The sequence below is a fragment of the Poromitra crassiceps genome (genome assembly GCF_964638095.1).
Source record: "Poromitra crassiceps genome assembly, chromosome: 8".
Classification (NCBI taxonomy): Eukaryota; Metazoa; Chordata; class Actinopteri; order Beryciformes; family Melamphaidae; genus Poromitra; species Poromitra crassiceps.
In genome coordinates this window covers 30,515,255-30,529,348 of record NC_139629.1, presented here as the reverse complement: position 1 = coordinate 30,529,348, position 14,094 = coordinate 30,515,255, and the positions used below count along the sequence as shown (strand labels likewise).

The 14,094-nt window shown below is 45.8% G+C and overlaps 1 protein-coding gene across 2 annotated transcripts in view; it reads left to right on the top strand.

The window, feature by feature from the left end:
• The window catches only part of LOC310780827 (serine/threonine-protein kinase Nek6-like), a 126,366-nt gene that overhangs the window by 67,067 nt on the left and 45,205 nt on the right, over nucleotides 1-14,094 (top strand). The window contains exons 2-3 of one of the 2 annotated variants that reach the window (XM_083641324.1): nucleotides 12,818-12,868; nucleotides 14,031-14,094. The exon at nucleotides 14,031-14,094 is cut by the window's right edge and continues 32 nt beyond it. In XM_083641324.1, coding sequence (XP_083497450.1) covers nucleotides 14,049-14,094 — 46 coding nt within the window. In that variant the 5' untranslated portion in view covers nucleotides 12,818-12,868; nucleotides 14,031-14,048. The remainder of the gene's footprint in view (nucleotides 1-12,817; nucleotides 12,869-14,030) is intronic. The other variant, XM_083641325.1, reaches the window with a different exon arrangement.

Genomic DNA, 14,094 nt, shown 5'->3' with positions numbered 1-14,094 from the left:
CTGAAGATTTTTCTCACAGCGCGACCTCCGCATGGCTTCTCTCCAAACATGGCCGCTTTCACGCCACTGAGCCCTGAACACTGAGCTGTGTTTTCACCACATTTCTTGACCCATGTGGTAGGCTAAACTTTGATTTGCAACTGTTCGTTTTTTGTCATTTCACCAAGTACATGTGTTGTGTTGAGAGCATGATTGAGAGAGATTAAAAGCAGCACAGAGTAGGCTATCAGGGCTGAGAAGTGAAACGGCTTTCAGTAAAAACAAGTTTGGTGATTCATTCATGTGCTGATGTACGGTCGTTTGAGAGTGAAAGTGCACTCAGTACTGCACATAATAGCGTTTCATTGCGACTTCACGGGCTGTTCTCACTATTACCATTGTACAATAACATGCTGATCACTTGGCTGATCACTTCTGAGTATAAAAGCATCTGCCCCAGCGCGAGGTCCGCACGGTGACTCGCGGAGACTCGCGGAGCTCCACCCCACGGAGCTGAGTCAGAGTCGGGTGCAGGTTAGCACAGGCTGCTAAACAGCTATTTGCACAGTCGTGTAAGGTAGAGGAGGCTAAGGCGGGTGCTGGTTAGCACAGGCTGCTAAACAGTTATTAGCACAGTCGTGTAAGGTAGAGGAGGCTAAGGCACGGGTACAGGTTAGCACACGCTGCTAAACAGTTGTTAGCACAGTCGTGTAAGGTAGAGGAGGCTAAGGCGGGTACAGGTTAGCACAGGCTGCTAAACAGTTATTAGCACAGTCGTGTAAGGTAGAGGAGGCTAAGGCAGGTGCAGGTTAGCACAGGCTGCTAAACAGCTATTTGCACAGTCGTGTAAGGTAGAGGAGGCTAAGGCAGGTGCAGGTTAGCACAGGCTGCTAAACAGTTATTAGCACAGTCGTGTAAGGCAGAGGAGGCTAAGGCAGGTGCAGGTTAGCACAGGCTGCTAAACAGTTATTAGCACAGTCGTGTAAGGTAGAGGAGGCTAAGGCAGGTGCAGGTTAGCACAGGCTGCTAAACAGTTATTAGCACAGTCGTGTAAGGTAGAGGAGGCTAAGGCGGGTGCAGGTTAGCACAGGCTGCTAAACAGTTATTAGCACAGTCGTGTAAGGTAGAGGAGGCTAAGGCGGGTACAGGTTAGCACAGGCTGCTAAACCGTTATTAGCACAGTCGTGTAAGGTAGAGGAGGCTAAGGCGGGTACAGGTTAGCACAGGCTGCTAAACAGCTATTTGCACAGTCGTGTAAGGTAGAGGAGGCTAAGGCAGGTGCAGGTTAGCACAGGCTGCTAAACAGCTATTAGCACAGTCGTGTAAGGCAGAGGAGGCTAAGGCGGGTACAGGTTAGCACAGGCTGCTAAACAGCTATTAGCACAGTCGTGTAAGGCAGAGGAGGCTAAGGCGGGTACAGGTTAGCACAGGCTGCTAAACAGTTATTAGCACAGTCATGTAAGGCAGAGGAGGCTAAGGCGGGTACAGGTTAGCACAGGCTGCTAAACAGTTATTAGCACAGTCGTGTAAGGTAGAGGAGGCTAAGGCAGGTGCAGGTTAGCACAGGCTGCTAAACAGTTATTAGCACAGTCGTGTAAGATAGAGGAGGCTAAGGCGGGTACAGGTTAGCACAGGCTGCTAAACAGTTATTAGCACAGTCGTGTAAGGCAGAGGAGGCTAAGGCGGGTACAGGTTAGCACAGGCTGCTAAACAGTTATTAGCACAGTCCTGTAAGGCAGAGGAGGCTAAGGCAGGTGCAGGTTAGCACAGGCTGCTAAACAGTTATTAGCACAGTCGTGTAAGGCAGAGGAGGCTAAGGCGGGTGCAGGTTAGCACAGGCTGCTAAACAGCTATTTGCACAGTCGTGTAAGGTAGAGGAGGCTAAGGCAGGTGCAGGTTAGCACAGGCTGCTAAACAGTTATTAGCACAGTCATGTAAGGTAGAGGAGGCTAAGGCGGGTACAGGTTAGCACAGGCTGCTAAACAGTTATTAGCACAGTCGTGTAAGGCAGAGGAGGCTAAGGCGGGTGCAGGTTAGCACAGGCTGCTAAACAGCTATTTGCACAGTCGTGTAAGGTAGAGGAGGCTAAGGCAGGTGCAGGTTAGCACAGGCTGCTAAACAGTTATTAGCACAGTCATGTAAGGTAGAGGAGGCTAAGGCAGGTGCAGGTTAGCACAGGCTGCTAAACAGCTATTTGCACAGTCGTGTAAGGTAGAGGAGGCTAAGGCAGGTGCACGTTAGCACAGGCTGCTAAACAGCTATTAGCACAGTCGTGTAAGGTAGAGGAGGCTAAGGCGGGTGCAGGTTAGCACAGGCTGCTAAACAGCTATTTGCACAGTCGTGTAAGGTAGAGGAGGCTAAGGCAGGTGCAGGTTAGCACAGGCTGCTAAACAGTTATTAGCACAGTCGTGTAAGGTAGAGGAGGCTAAGGCAGGTGCAGGTTAGCACAGGCTGCTAAACCGTTATTAGCACAGTCGTGTAAGGTAGAGGAGGCTAAGGCGGGTACAGGTTAGCACAGGCTGCTAAACAGTTATTAGCACAGTCGTGTAAGGTAGAGGAGGCTAAGGCAGGTGCAGGTTAGCACAGGCTGCTAAACAGTTATTAGCACAGTCGTGTAAGGTAGAGGAGGCTAAGGCGGGTGCAGGTTAGCACAGGCTGCTAAACAGCTATTTGCACAGTCGTGTAAGGTAGAGGAGGCTAAGGCAGGTGCAGGTTAGCACAGGCTGCTAAACAGTTATTAGCACAGTCGTGTAAGGCAGAGGAGGCTAAGGCAGGTACAGGTTAGCACAGGCTGCTAAACAGTTATTAGCACAGTCGTGTAAGGCAGAGGAGGCTAAGGCGGGTGCAGGTTAGCACAGGCTGCTAAACAGCTATTTGCACAGTCGTGTAAGGTAGAGGAGGCTAAGGCAGGTGCAGGTTAGCACAGGCTGCTAAACAGTTATTAGCACAGTCGTGTAAGGCAGAGGAGGCTAAGGCGGGTGCAGGTTAGCACAGGCTGCTAAACAGCTATTTGCACAGTCGTGTAAGGTAGAGGAGGCTAAGGCAGGTACAGGTTAGCACAGGCTGCTAAACAGTTATTAGCACAGTCGTGTAAGGTAGAGGAGGCTAAGGCAGGTACAGGTTAGCACAGGCTGCTAAACAGTTATTAGCACAGTCGTGTAAGGTAGAGGAGGCTAAGGCAGGTACAGGTTAGCACAGGCTGCTAAACAGTTATTAGCACAGTCGTGTAAGGTAGAGGAGGCTAAGGCAGGTACAGGTTAGCACAGGCTGCTAAACAGTTATTAGCACAGTCGTGTAAGGCAGAGGAGGCTAAGGCGGGTGCAGGTTAGCACAGGCTGCTAAACAGCTATTTGCACAGTCGTGTAAGGTAGAGGAGGCTAAGGCAGGTGCAGGTTAGCACAGGCTGCTAAACAGTTATTAGCACAGTCGTGTAAGGCAGAGGAGGCTAAGGCGGGTACAGGTTAGCACAGGCTGCTAAACAGTTATTAGCACAGTCGTGTAAGGCAGAGGAGGCTAAGGCAGGTGCAGGTTAGCACAGGCTGCTAAACAGTTATTAGCATAGTCATGTAAGGCAGAGGAGGCTAAGGCAGGTGCAGGTTAGCACAGGCTGCTAAACAGTTATTAGCACAGTCGTGTAAGGCAGAGGAGGCTAAGGCGGGTACAGGTTAGCACAGGCTGCTAAACAGTTATTAGCACAGTCGTGTAAGGCAGAGGAGGCTAAGGCGGGTACAGGTTAGCACAGGCTGCTAAACAGTTATTAGCATAGTCATGTAAGGCAGAGGAGGCTAAGGCAGGTGCAGGTTAGCACAGGCTGCTAAACAGTTATTAGCACAGTCGTGTAAGGCAGAGGAGGCTAAGGCGGGTACAGGTTAGCACAGGCTGCTAAACAGTTATTAGCACAGTCGTGTAAGGCAGAGGAGGCTAAGGCAGGTGCAGGTTAGCACAGGCTGCTAAACAGTTATTAGCATAGTCATGTAAGGCAGAGGAGGCTAAGGCAGGTGCAGGTTAGCACAGGCTGCTAAACAGTTATTAGCATAGTCATGTAAGGTAGAGGAGGCTAAGGCGGGTACAGGTTAGCACAGGCTGCTAAACAGTTATTAGCACAGTCCTGTAAGGCAGAGGAGGCTAAGGCAGGTGCAGGTTAGCACAGGCTGCTAAACAGTTATTAGCACAGTCGTGTAAGGCAGAGGAGGCTAAGGCAGGTGCAGGTTAGCACAGGCTGCTAAACAGTTATTAGCATAGTCATGTAAGGTAGAGGAGGCTAAGGCGGGTACAGGTTAGCACAGGCTGCTAAACAGTTATTAGCACAGTCCTGTAAGGCAGAGGAGGCTAAGGCAGGTGCAGGTTAGCACAGGCTGCTAAACAGTTATTAGCACAGTCATGTAAGGCAGAGGAGGCTAAGGCAGGTGCAGGTTAGCACAGGCTGCTAAACAGTTATTAGCATAGTCATGTAAGGTAGAGGAGGCTGAGGCGGGTACAGGTTAGCACAGGCTGCTAAACAGTTATTAGCACAGTCCTGTAAGGCAGAGGAGGCTAAGGCAGGTGCAGGTTAGCACAGGCTGCTAAACAGTTATTAGCACAGTCGTGTAAGGCAGAGGAGGCTAAGGCAGGTGCAGGTTAGCACAGGCTGCTAAACAGTTATTAGCACAGTCGTGTAAGGCAGAGGAGGCTAAGGCAGGTACAGGTTAGCACAGGCTGCTAAACAGTTATTAGCACAGTCGTGTAAGGCAGAGGAGGCTAAGGCAGGTGCAGGTTAGCACAGGCTGCTAAACAGTTATTAGCATAGTCATGTAAGGCAGAGCAGGCTAAGGCAGGTGCAGGTTAGCACAGGCTGCTAAACCGTTATTAGCACAGTCGTGTAAGGCAGAGGAGGCTAAGGCAGGTGCAGGTTAGCACAGGCTGCTAAACAGTTATTAGCATAGTCATGTAAGGCAGAGGAGGCTAAGGCACGGGTACAGGTTAGCACTGGCTGCTAAACAGTTATTAGCACAGTCGTGTAAGGCAGAGGAGGCTAAGGCGGGTACAGGTTAGCACACGCTGCTAAACACTTAAGGCTGACTCATCAGAGATTTGGGCTTGAGTTGAAGGAAGAATAATGCTTTTGGTCTTTGTAATGACAGGGAGCAGGTTTCAGCATGCCTCTGCCTAGACTGCTTTGGATGCCATGTGTGGTCAAAACAAGTAATTAATACTTCAATACTGCGCAGCGCTGTGACTCCAAGCTGTTCACAAAGATGTTTCTTGGGCAGATTTGCATGTTGTGAATATAGCATTCCAAACTCTCTCTCCTTCACTTCCTGTTTATCTGGATAAAACTACCATGCAACTGAGGGAGGTAAGCCAACAAAGGCAGAACATCAGATGCTCCTATTAGTATAGTCATGCTTAATATGGGCTTATAGTTATTAATTAGGCCCTGTATTTAACAGTGTTTTACTGTATGTGTGTGTGTGTATATCACTAGTATAATGCTACACTAATAGTCTGTGTACAATATATTCAAAGTATTGTAATTGTGTGTACGTTCATTAGTGTGTGTGTGTGTGTGTGTGTGTGTGTGTGTGGGAGAGAAGGAGGCGCTGCTTTTTGTACCTATGAAGTGGATACTGACGTTATCTCGTCTTACAGCATAACTGTATCTGTCAACCTGCCATTGTCATCATCCTGTGTGGTGTTGTCCTTTCTGTGTATGCATTAATATGGTCGTCAATTAGGCACTCATGTAACTGACTGACTCCCAACATTTGATTGCATTATTAGTGTTGATATCCTTTGTACTTTGTATCCATGTGGACATAAATAAATCCTTTAAATGTGCGTGTGTGCTGCATGCCTGCATGGCTTCTCATGATGGCCTCAGCTTTAAGCCCACCGTGTAACGTACAGTACAGTACAGTACATTACATTACATTACATGACGTCATTTGGCAGACGCCTCGCGGGGGGGGCGAGGCGTCCCGCACTGGTGGAGGAGCGGAGGGAACGGTGGGAGGTTTGGAACCTGACTATAGATTGCAGTAGTGAGCTAACAGAACCTGGACTGATTCTGGTTTCCAGTGAAAAGCAGAATGACCAAGTAACCTTTCACACTTCCCTGGGTGACGCTCCCAGGGAAAGCATGAGGGATCAGGGAAGACAATGGCACACCTGCTGGCATCTGTGTCTCTGCCTCCTGGGACTGTCCAGTGCTGGCTCAGCTCAGGCTCAGCCATCTTCTATTCAGAGATATAGGTCATTGGGCTGGGGCAGCCAACAATGCACCTGTTGTTTTCATCACAAAAGCCAGCCCTTTTTGCCTCCTTCACTGCAAAACATTTTTTTTTGGCTTACACCCCCCCCCCCCCCGTGTGTGTTTACTATCGTAGCGACATAGTGCCTAAGTGAGAGAGAGAAAGGCCCTTACGACGAGATACCCCACCTGGGAAGTGGGCACTGAAGATATGGGGGGGAACACAACCACAGCGCCCACAGTGTCCCAGGCGAGAATCGAACTCAGGACCTTCTGACTGTGAGGCGACAGCTCTACCACTGAGTTAATGAGTTATTAATTTGAGTTAGTGTGGACCAGTGATGTCACTGGTCCACACTTTAACACTCAATAACTGTCAAATTAAATGACAGACTTCAAAACCGTTTACAGTTTTCTGATATACTACTGATGTTGTAATGATACAAAGCTGGTTGAAAATGGGCGGAGTGTTCCTTTAACTATTTGTTTAAGAAAGGTTTGAGAACCACTGCTTTATTTGCTATATATGTTTGATATCCACTCTAAATCACAATCAAGCAAAGGACAAGCTCTTTTACATAGTAGTTGCCGTTTCACAATCAATGGCCTGACTGGAAGTGACTTCCAGGGCCGCTGGAAGTCATTTTAAGCAGGGGGTGCTGGGAGGAAGGGACTCTCGGTGGGGCCCGCAAGGGCAATTCTTTAAACAATTCGTATTGGTTGTTGGTTGGTTCAACACAACATGTGCGTGCATGCGCGCTTCTTCTTCTTCTCTAGCCTACAAGCATGTAACTTCCTTGATTGTTATTGTTGATAATTCTATTTACGGTAAATAGGCTAAATTTTCATTTCCAGAAACATTCTTAAACAAGAAAGGAACATAGTGCACTGCAAAATTACATTTGTAAAAAAAAAATTTTTTTTTTTTTTTTTGGGAAAACATCTAGGGGGTGCTGCAGCACCTGCAGCACCCCTACTTCCCGCGGGCCTGGTGACTTCAGTCTATTACACACAGTGAAGACGCAGGACGGTCCCACATTCCAACTGTTTGGCTGTTGTCGGCTGTTTGAAGTGAAACAGGCCATTGCATTCTCATATCAGGATCATGTGTTAGTCAGCCCCAAAACATGAGTCAGACATCTCATATCAGGATCATGTGTTAGTCAGCCCCAAAACATGAGTCAGACATCTCATATCAGGATCATGTGTTAGTCAGCCCCAAAACATGAGTCAGAGATCTCATATCAGGATCATGTGTTAGTCAGCCCCAAAACATGAGTCAGAGATCTCATATCAGGATCATGTGTTAGTCAGCCCCAAAACATGAGTCAGACATCTCATATCAGGATCATGTGTTAGTCAGCCCCAAAACATGAGTCAGAGATCTCATATCAGGATCATGTGTTAGTCAGCCCCAAAACATGAGTCAGAGATCTCATATCAGGATCATGTGTTAGTCAGCCCCAAAACATGAGTCAGAGATCTCATATCAGGATCATGTGTTAGTCAGCCCCAAAACATGAGTCAGACATCTCATATCAGGATCATGTGTTAGTCAGCCCCAAAACATGAGTCAGACATCTCATATCAGGATCATGTGTTAGTCAGCCCCAAAACATGAGTCAGAGAGGGAGAGAGAAAGACGAGCTTTTCTCTTTCCACCTCCAGGCCTTCTGGCACTCGCCCAGCAGAGGCAGACTAACAAGATCCATGTGCAAAGGTTTCCTGCTAAATGGTGGCTGTGTGTGTGTGTGTGTGTGTGTGTGTGTGTGTGTGTGTGTCTCTCTCTCTCTCTCTCTCTCTCTCTCTCAAACTCTGTTTTGTTCTCATCTGGGCTATAGATATAGGGCCATGTGAAATCTGTTTATTTATTTATTCCCTCCCAATTCCGTTTTATTTTCCCCCCATTCTTTTTTTTTTGGGTCAATTTTAATTGTAATTCAGGGGTTCGGGTTCAATTCAACCTCAGACAGCCTTTTCCACATGTGTCTCAAAGTGACAACCAAGTTGTGAGGTGACGCAAGGGTCCCACGCAAGACCGACCCCCCTCTCAAAACTCCAATAATAATAAATAATAATAATAAAAACAATAATTAGTAGGCTTGGGCGGTATTAAGGTATTACCGTATACTGGGGTATTTAGAAATACCGAAGGTATCATTTTCAATACCGTCAAAACCGTTTTCTATCTTTTTTGTTCAGCCAAAATAGTCGCCTTGGTAAATGGTCTGCATTTATATAGCTCTTTTATCCAAAGCGCTTTACAGTCAGTAAGTACATTCACCCATTCACACACCGATGGCAGCAGGCTACCACGCAGGGTGCTGGCACACCATCAGGAGCAATTTGGGGTTTAGTATCTTGCCCAAGGACACTTCGACATGCAGACTGGAGGAGGCGGGAATCGAACCACCGACCTCTTTTATCCAAAGCGATTAGTGGATGACCGCTCTACCTCCTGAACTACAGCTAACTAGCCGAAATTATTTTTATTCATTTATTTTTTATTTTAGTTACCATTTGTAGGGTACTTTTTTTTTTTTACCTTCTTCATAGGCAACCATAATGTGTTACTAACAACACAATATTGTTTAAGACCACTTTAAACTGAACTTGTTACAGGCTTGTTACAGGCTTGTTACAGGCTTGTTAGAGGCTTGTTACAGGCTTGTTACAGGCTTGTTAGAGGCTTGTTAGAGGCTTGTTAGAGGCTTGTTACAGGCTTGATAGAGGCTTGTTACAGGCTTGTTAGAGGCTTGTTACAGGCTTGTTACAGGCTTGTTACAGGCTTGTTACAGGCTTGTTACAGGCTTGTTACAGGCTTGTTAGAGGCTTGTTACAGGCTTGATAGAGGCTTGTTACAGGCTTGTTACAGGCTTGTTAGAGGCTTGTTACAGGCTTGTTAGAGGCTTGTTACAGGCTTGTTACAGGCTTGTTAGAGGCTTGTTACAGGCTTGTTACAGGCTTGTTACAGGCTTGTTAGAGGCTTGTTACAGGCTTGATAGAGGCTTGTTACAGGCTTGTTACAGGCTTGTTACAGGCTTGTTAGAGGCTTGTTACAGGCTTGTTACAGGCTTGTTACAGGCTTGTTAGAGGCTTGTTACAGGCTTGTTACAGGCTTGTTACAGGCTTGTTACAGGCTTGTTAGAGGCTTGTTACAGGCTTGATAGAGGCTTGTTACAGGCTTGTTACAGGCTTGTTACAGGCTTGTTACAGGCTTGTTACAGGCTTGTTAGAGGCTTGTTACAGGCTTGTTACAGGCTTGTTACAGGCTTGTTAGAGGCTTGTTACAGGCTTGTTAGAGGCTTGTTAGAGGCTTGTTACAGGCTTGTTAGAGGCTTGTTAGAGGCTTGTTAGAGGCTTGTTACAGGCTTGTTAGAGGCTTGTTAGAGGCTTGTTACAGGCTTGTTAAAGGCTTGTTAGAGGCTTGTTACAGGCTTGTTACAGGCTTGTTAGAGGCTTGTTACAGGCTTGTTAGAGGCTTGTTAGAGGCTTGTTACAGGCTTGTTAAAGGCTTGTTACAGGCTTGTTACAGGCTTGTTAGAGGCTTGTTAGAGGCTTGTTACAGGCTTGTTACAGGCTTGTTAGAGGCTTGTTAGAGGCTTGTTACAGGCTTGTTAGAGGCTTGTTACAGGCTTGTTACAGGCTTGTTAGAGGCTTGTTACAGGCTTGTTACAGGCTTGTTACAGGCTTGTCACAGGCTTGTCAGAGGCTTGTTACGCTTCATTCACACAGACAACCTACGCCTTGCCTTGCCTCAACCCACGCCTACGCCGAGCTGGGCGTGAACCTGTTACACGCTTTTGCGATCACACCGCACGCCTTTTGCCCCACGTGATGAACCCAGCCTGTAAGGCTGGGTTCACACCGACGACCCAAGCCTAGCCTATGCCTTGCCTTTACCCACGCTTTTTAATAGGCGTCCGTTTTAGTCAACGAGGCTGTGTACACCGTGCGCCTGAGCGTGAACCCTGCATGTACCCACGCCTTGCCTGTGCCTTGCCGATTTTATCGAATAGGCGTGAGTTCTATTTTGAAGCCGACAAGGCGCGTGCAGGCAGACTTCTTCTGTCAAGCCATGAAAGAAAAACGCACAATATCCGTCGGAAATAGCAAAGTCAACTGAATTTCAAAATAAAATGGAGTTACTACAACATGTTGAGCAGAGAGACAGAGAGATTGACGGGTAGCTATCACGTGGGGCTTTCTCCCCGTCGGCAAACAAATCTTCATGAGAGAGAATAGCGACCGAAGAAGCAAGATGGACAATGTTGTTGTGCCAGGCTGCCAGCACATATTCTTGCAAGATCACCTCTCTAAAATGTCCGACTATAGTCAGACCTGGTTATACATATCCAGCATCAATAGAACATTAAATATATCAGATTTATTTTACCTAGAGGCTACCCATGACAAATCTGGACAACACGTGAAAAAATACAGTCGGGAGAGAGGAGAGGCGCTTGTGACTCGGCTCCAGGTTCGGCGTGCAAAAGGCGTGCGGTGTGATCGCAAAAGCGTGTAACAGGTTCACGCCCAGCTCGGCGTAGGCGTGGGTTGAGGCAAGGCAAGACGTAGGTTGTCTGTGTGAACGAAGCGTTACAGGCTTGTTACAGGCTTGTTACAGGCTTGTTACAGGCTTGTTACAGGCTTGTTAGAGGCTTGTTACAGGCTTGTTAGAGGCTTGTTAGAGGCTTGTTACAGGCTTGTTAGAGGCTTGTTAGAGGCTTGTTACAGGCTTGTTACAGGCTTGTTAGAGGCTTGTTACAGGCTTGTTAGAGGCTTGTTACAGGCTTGTTAGAGGCTTGTTACAGGCTTGTTACAGGCTTGTTACAGGCTTGTTAGAGGCTTGTTACAGGCTTGTTAGAGGCTTGTTACAGGCTTGTTAGAGGCTTATTAGAGGCTTATTAGAGGCTTGTTACAGGCTTGTTACAGGCTTGTTAGAGGCTTATTAGAGGCTTGTTACAGGCTTGTTACAGGCTTGTTAGAGGCTTGTTACAGGCTTGTTACAGGCTTGTTAGAGGCTTATTAGAGGCTTGTTAGAGGCTTGTTACAGGCTTATTAGAGGCTTATTAGAGGCTTATTAGAGGCTTGTTACAGGCTTGTTACAGGCTTGTTAGAGGCTTATTAGAGGCTTGTTACAGGCTTGTTACAGGCTTGTTAGAGGCTTGTTACAGGCTTGTTACAGGCTTGTTACAGGCTTGTTACCATGGACCTATTATAAGATGGACTGGGCATCACACTGGTTCAGTGAAGCCGCTGCATGTTAGATCGCCGCTCTGGCGGCTGAATCCAGTATTAGGTCACAAGGCCCGCCTCCCCATGTTAGTGGATGGGAAAATCAAAACCGAAATAATCACAGTATACGTCAGATAATTTTTTTCCAAAGGTGGTTTGTATCATTTTAGATAGTCATTATCATGCTAATGCCTGTGCAAGTGGTCATTTTTCTGATCAGTTTGTTTTTAAGTAGTTATTTGACATATAAAAAGGGATAAAAATGGATGATTGACAGCTGTGGCAGCCAGTCTCAAGCCGTCATTGGCTGGACAGGCTCTTCACATTATAGATCTATCGTCATAGACAAGACACGCGGCTTCATCGTTATGTAACGCTGCCTGGAGGTCGGGTGGCTCTGCTGGGTGTGTGGGGCCGGGAGATGGGCTCTTAGCCTGGGTAGTGCAGGCCTGGAGGTCGGGGTGGCTCATGGGTTGGCTGTGCTGGCTACCAGACATATCAATGGAGTACAATAAAAATAACTTTGTTTTGAGAAAGGTGCGCGAGGAATTAACGTTGGTTGGCGACTGAAGTAAGTTGAAAACAAGTGTGTGTGTCAAGGTTATAATAGTTTTGGATTTTTTCATTAGTTTTTATTTTTATTAGTTTTGACTTTTTGTTTTCAATTTCAGTTTAGTTTTCATTCGTTTTTAAGGTGGGTTTGATCGTTTAGTTTCGTTTTTATTTTTTTTAAATGCTTACGGTAGTTTTAGTTTAGTTTTTATTAGTTTCAGTGTTAGTTTTAGTCTTTTTTTGCCCCTTTGCTCTTTTTTTGTAATATGGGCTGTTTGTCAGGGGTGAGATTCAAAAGGGTCATAAAATATGATAGATCTAGGAAAATAGATCTCCAATCAAAATACTAGGCTTATTGTGTATGAAATACTGTAAACAGACAAAGACTAAAACTAAGGACATTTTCTCTTCAATTTTATTTTATTTTAGTTAGTTTTGTAAACACACAATACCGTTTCAGTTAGTTATTGTTTTTTTGTAAAGCTTAGTTTTTATTTTTATTTCAGTTTATTTCATGTTTTTTCAATTCTAGTTTTCGTTTTTTTGTTAGTTTTCGTTAACTATAATAACCTCGGTGTGTGTGTGTAAGGTTTATTATGTGAATGGAGATGGTTTGGTTCTTCTGTGAGACCTTCACCACTTCTCCTGTCTGAAGCAGCTTCCTGGGGTTTGGGTGAACCAGAGATACTCTTGTGAGGCCAGCATGCACTCAGACTGTCATAATCACTATTCAACCTCCAACACGAGGAGCACTTTGAAGGTTGTCCTCTGACTATCACTCTCACTTCCTGTAATTATACACTACTGTTGTTTTTCCAGAAGGAATCTCAGAAGAGCCAGGGCCCGTAGGACAGAGCTGAGCGTTCTTCAGTGAGTCACGCACTTCTCACATGCTTCTTGGTGCTTTGTTGCAGCCTTGTTGTGTCTTGGTTTTTAGAGTCACACGCGCAGGAAGTTTTCTTAAAGGAACACGCCAAACATTTCGGGATATTCGCCTATTTGACATCTTCCCAATAGTAAGACAAGAAGATAGAGTCCCTTCTCTTCTCTGTGCATGTAGTAGACAAAATAGCGAGTGCTAGGTAGCTCAGCACAATAAATGGTAGTGCGTTTACATGCAGACAATAAACAGTTTATTAGCGGATTTCTGGAGTTACCTGATTATTCAAATGGTCATGTAAACAGCATAAACCGATAAGCTTTATCCGTTTATGGCCGTTATCAGGTTATGAATAAACCGATAAACATACCTAGGTTTTTGGCCAATAACCTGTCTTTTGAGTGCATGTATACAGCGTATCAGGTTTCTTGTGGGTTTATACATCTGCGCATGTACAAGTTGCATGTAAAAAGTTGAATTACCGCCGCCTTCTGGAGAGAAATCCCACTAATTGACTGAATCATGTAAACCCGGGTTTTTCCTATTGTCGGATTATTAAAGTGCATGTAAACGCAGAAATCAGATTATTGCCATAAACGATTACTCACAGTTATCAGTTTATTGGTGTGCATGTAAACGCACTCAATGGTACAGCTAGCCTACCCCCGTTCACATGAACAAAAACGGGGGGGGGGGGGGGTGGATGCTTCTACTGCTCACCTGGCGTAATCCAAGTCTCCACAAGCCCTGAGATGGCAAGTTGACTTGAGAAGACTTGCACCCTGTTTTTAGCTGAAATATAGCCATGTGCAGCTGGAACCTCACTTCTCTCTTCTTCTCATAGCTCGAGGATTGATCAATTAATCAATTAATCAATTACAAAAAACCTTTCACTGGCTAGTCCACTTTGCGATAGGTCAAAATGTTTCAGCATTTTTATAGACTTGCTTTTATGTAATGACTATTGGTTGCTTTTGAACTCCTTTTTATGATTATTTTTATTACTTTACTTTTTCATCACTTTCGCAGTTGATTTTTTTGTCTATCGTTTGTAAAGTTCTTAGTAGCGTAACTGTATTTTCAAAGGTTTGTTACTGTATACAAATGAAGATGATGACTTCATCGTGGTTCTGATCATCTTCTATGTTACAGTGGTGAGCGGTGCCTGATATGGAGGCACAGGACAACCACCAGCCCACCCTAGACAACCACAACA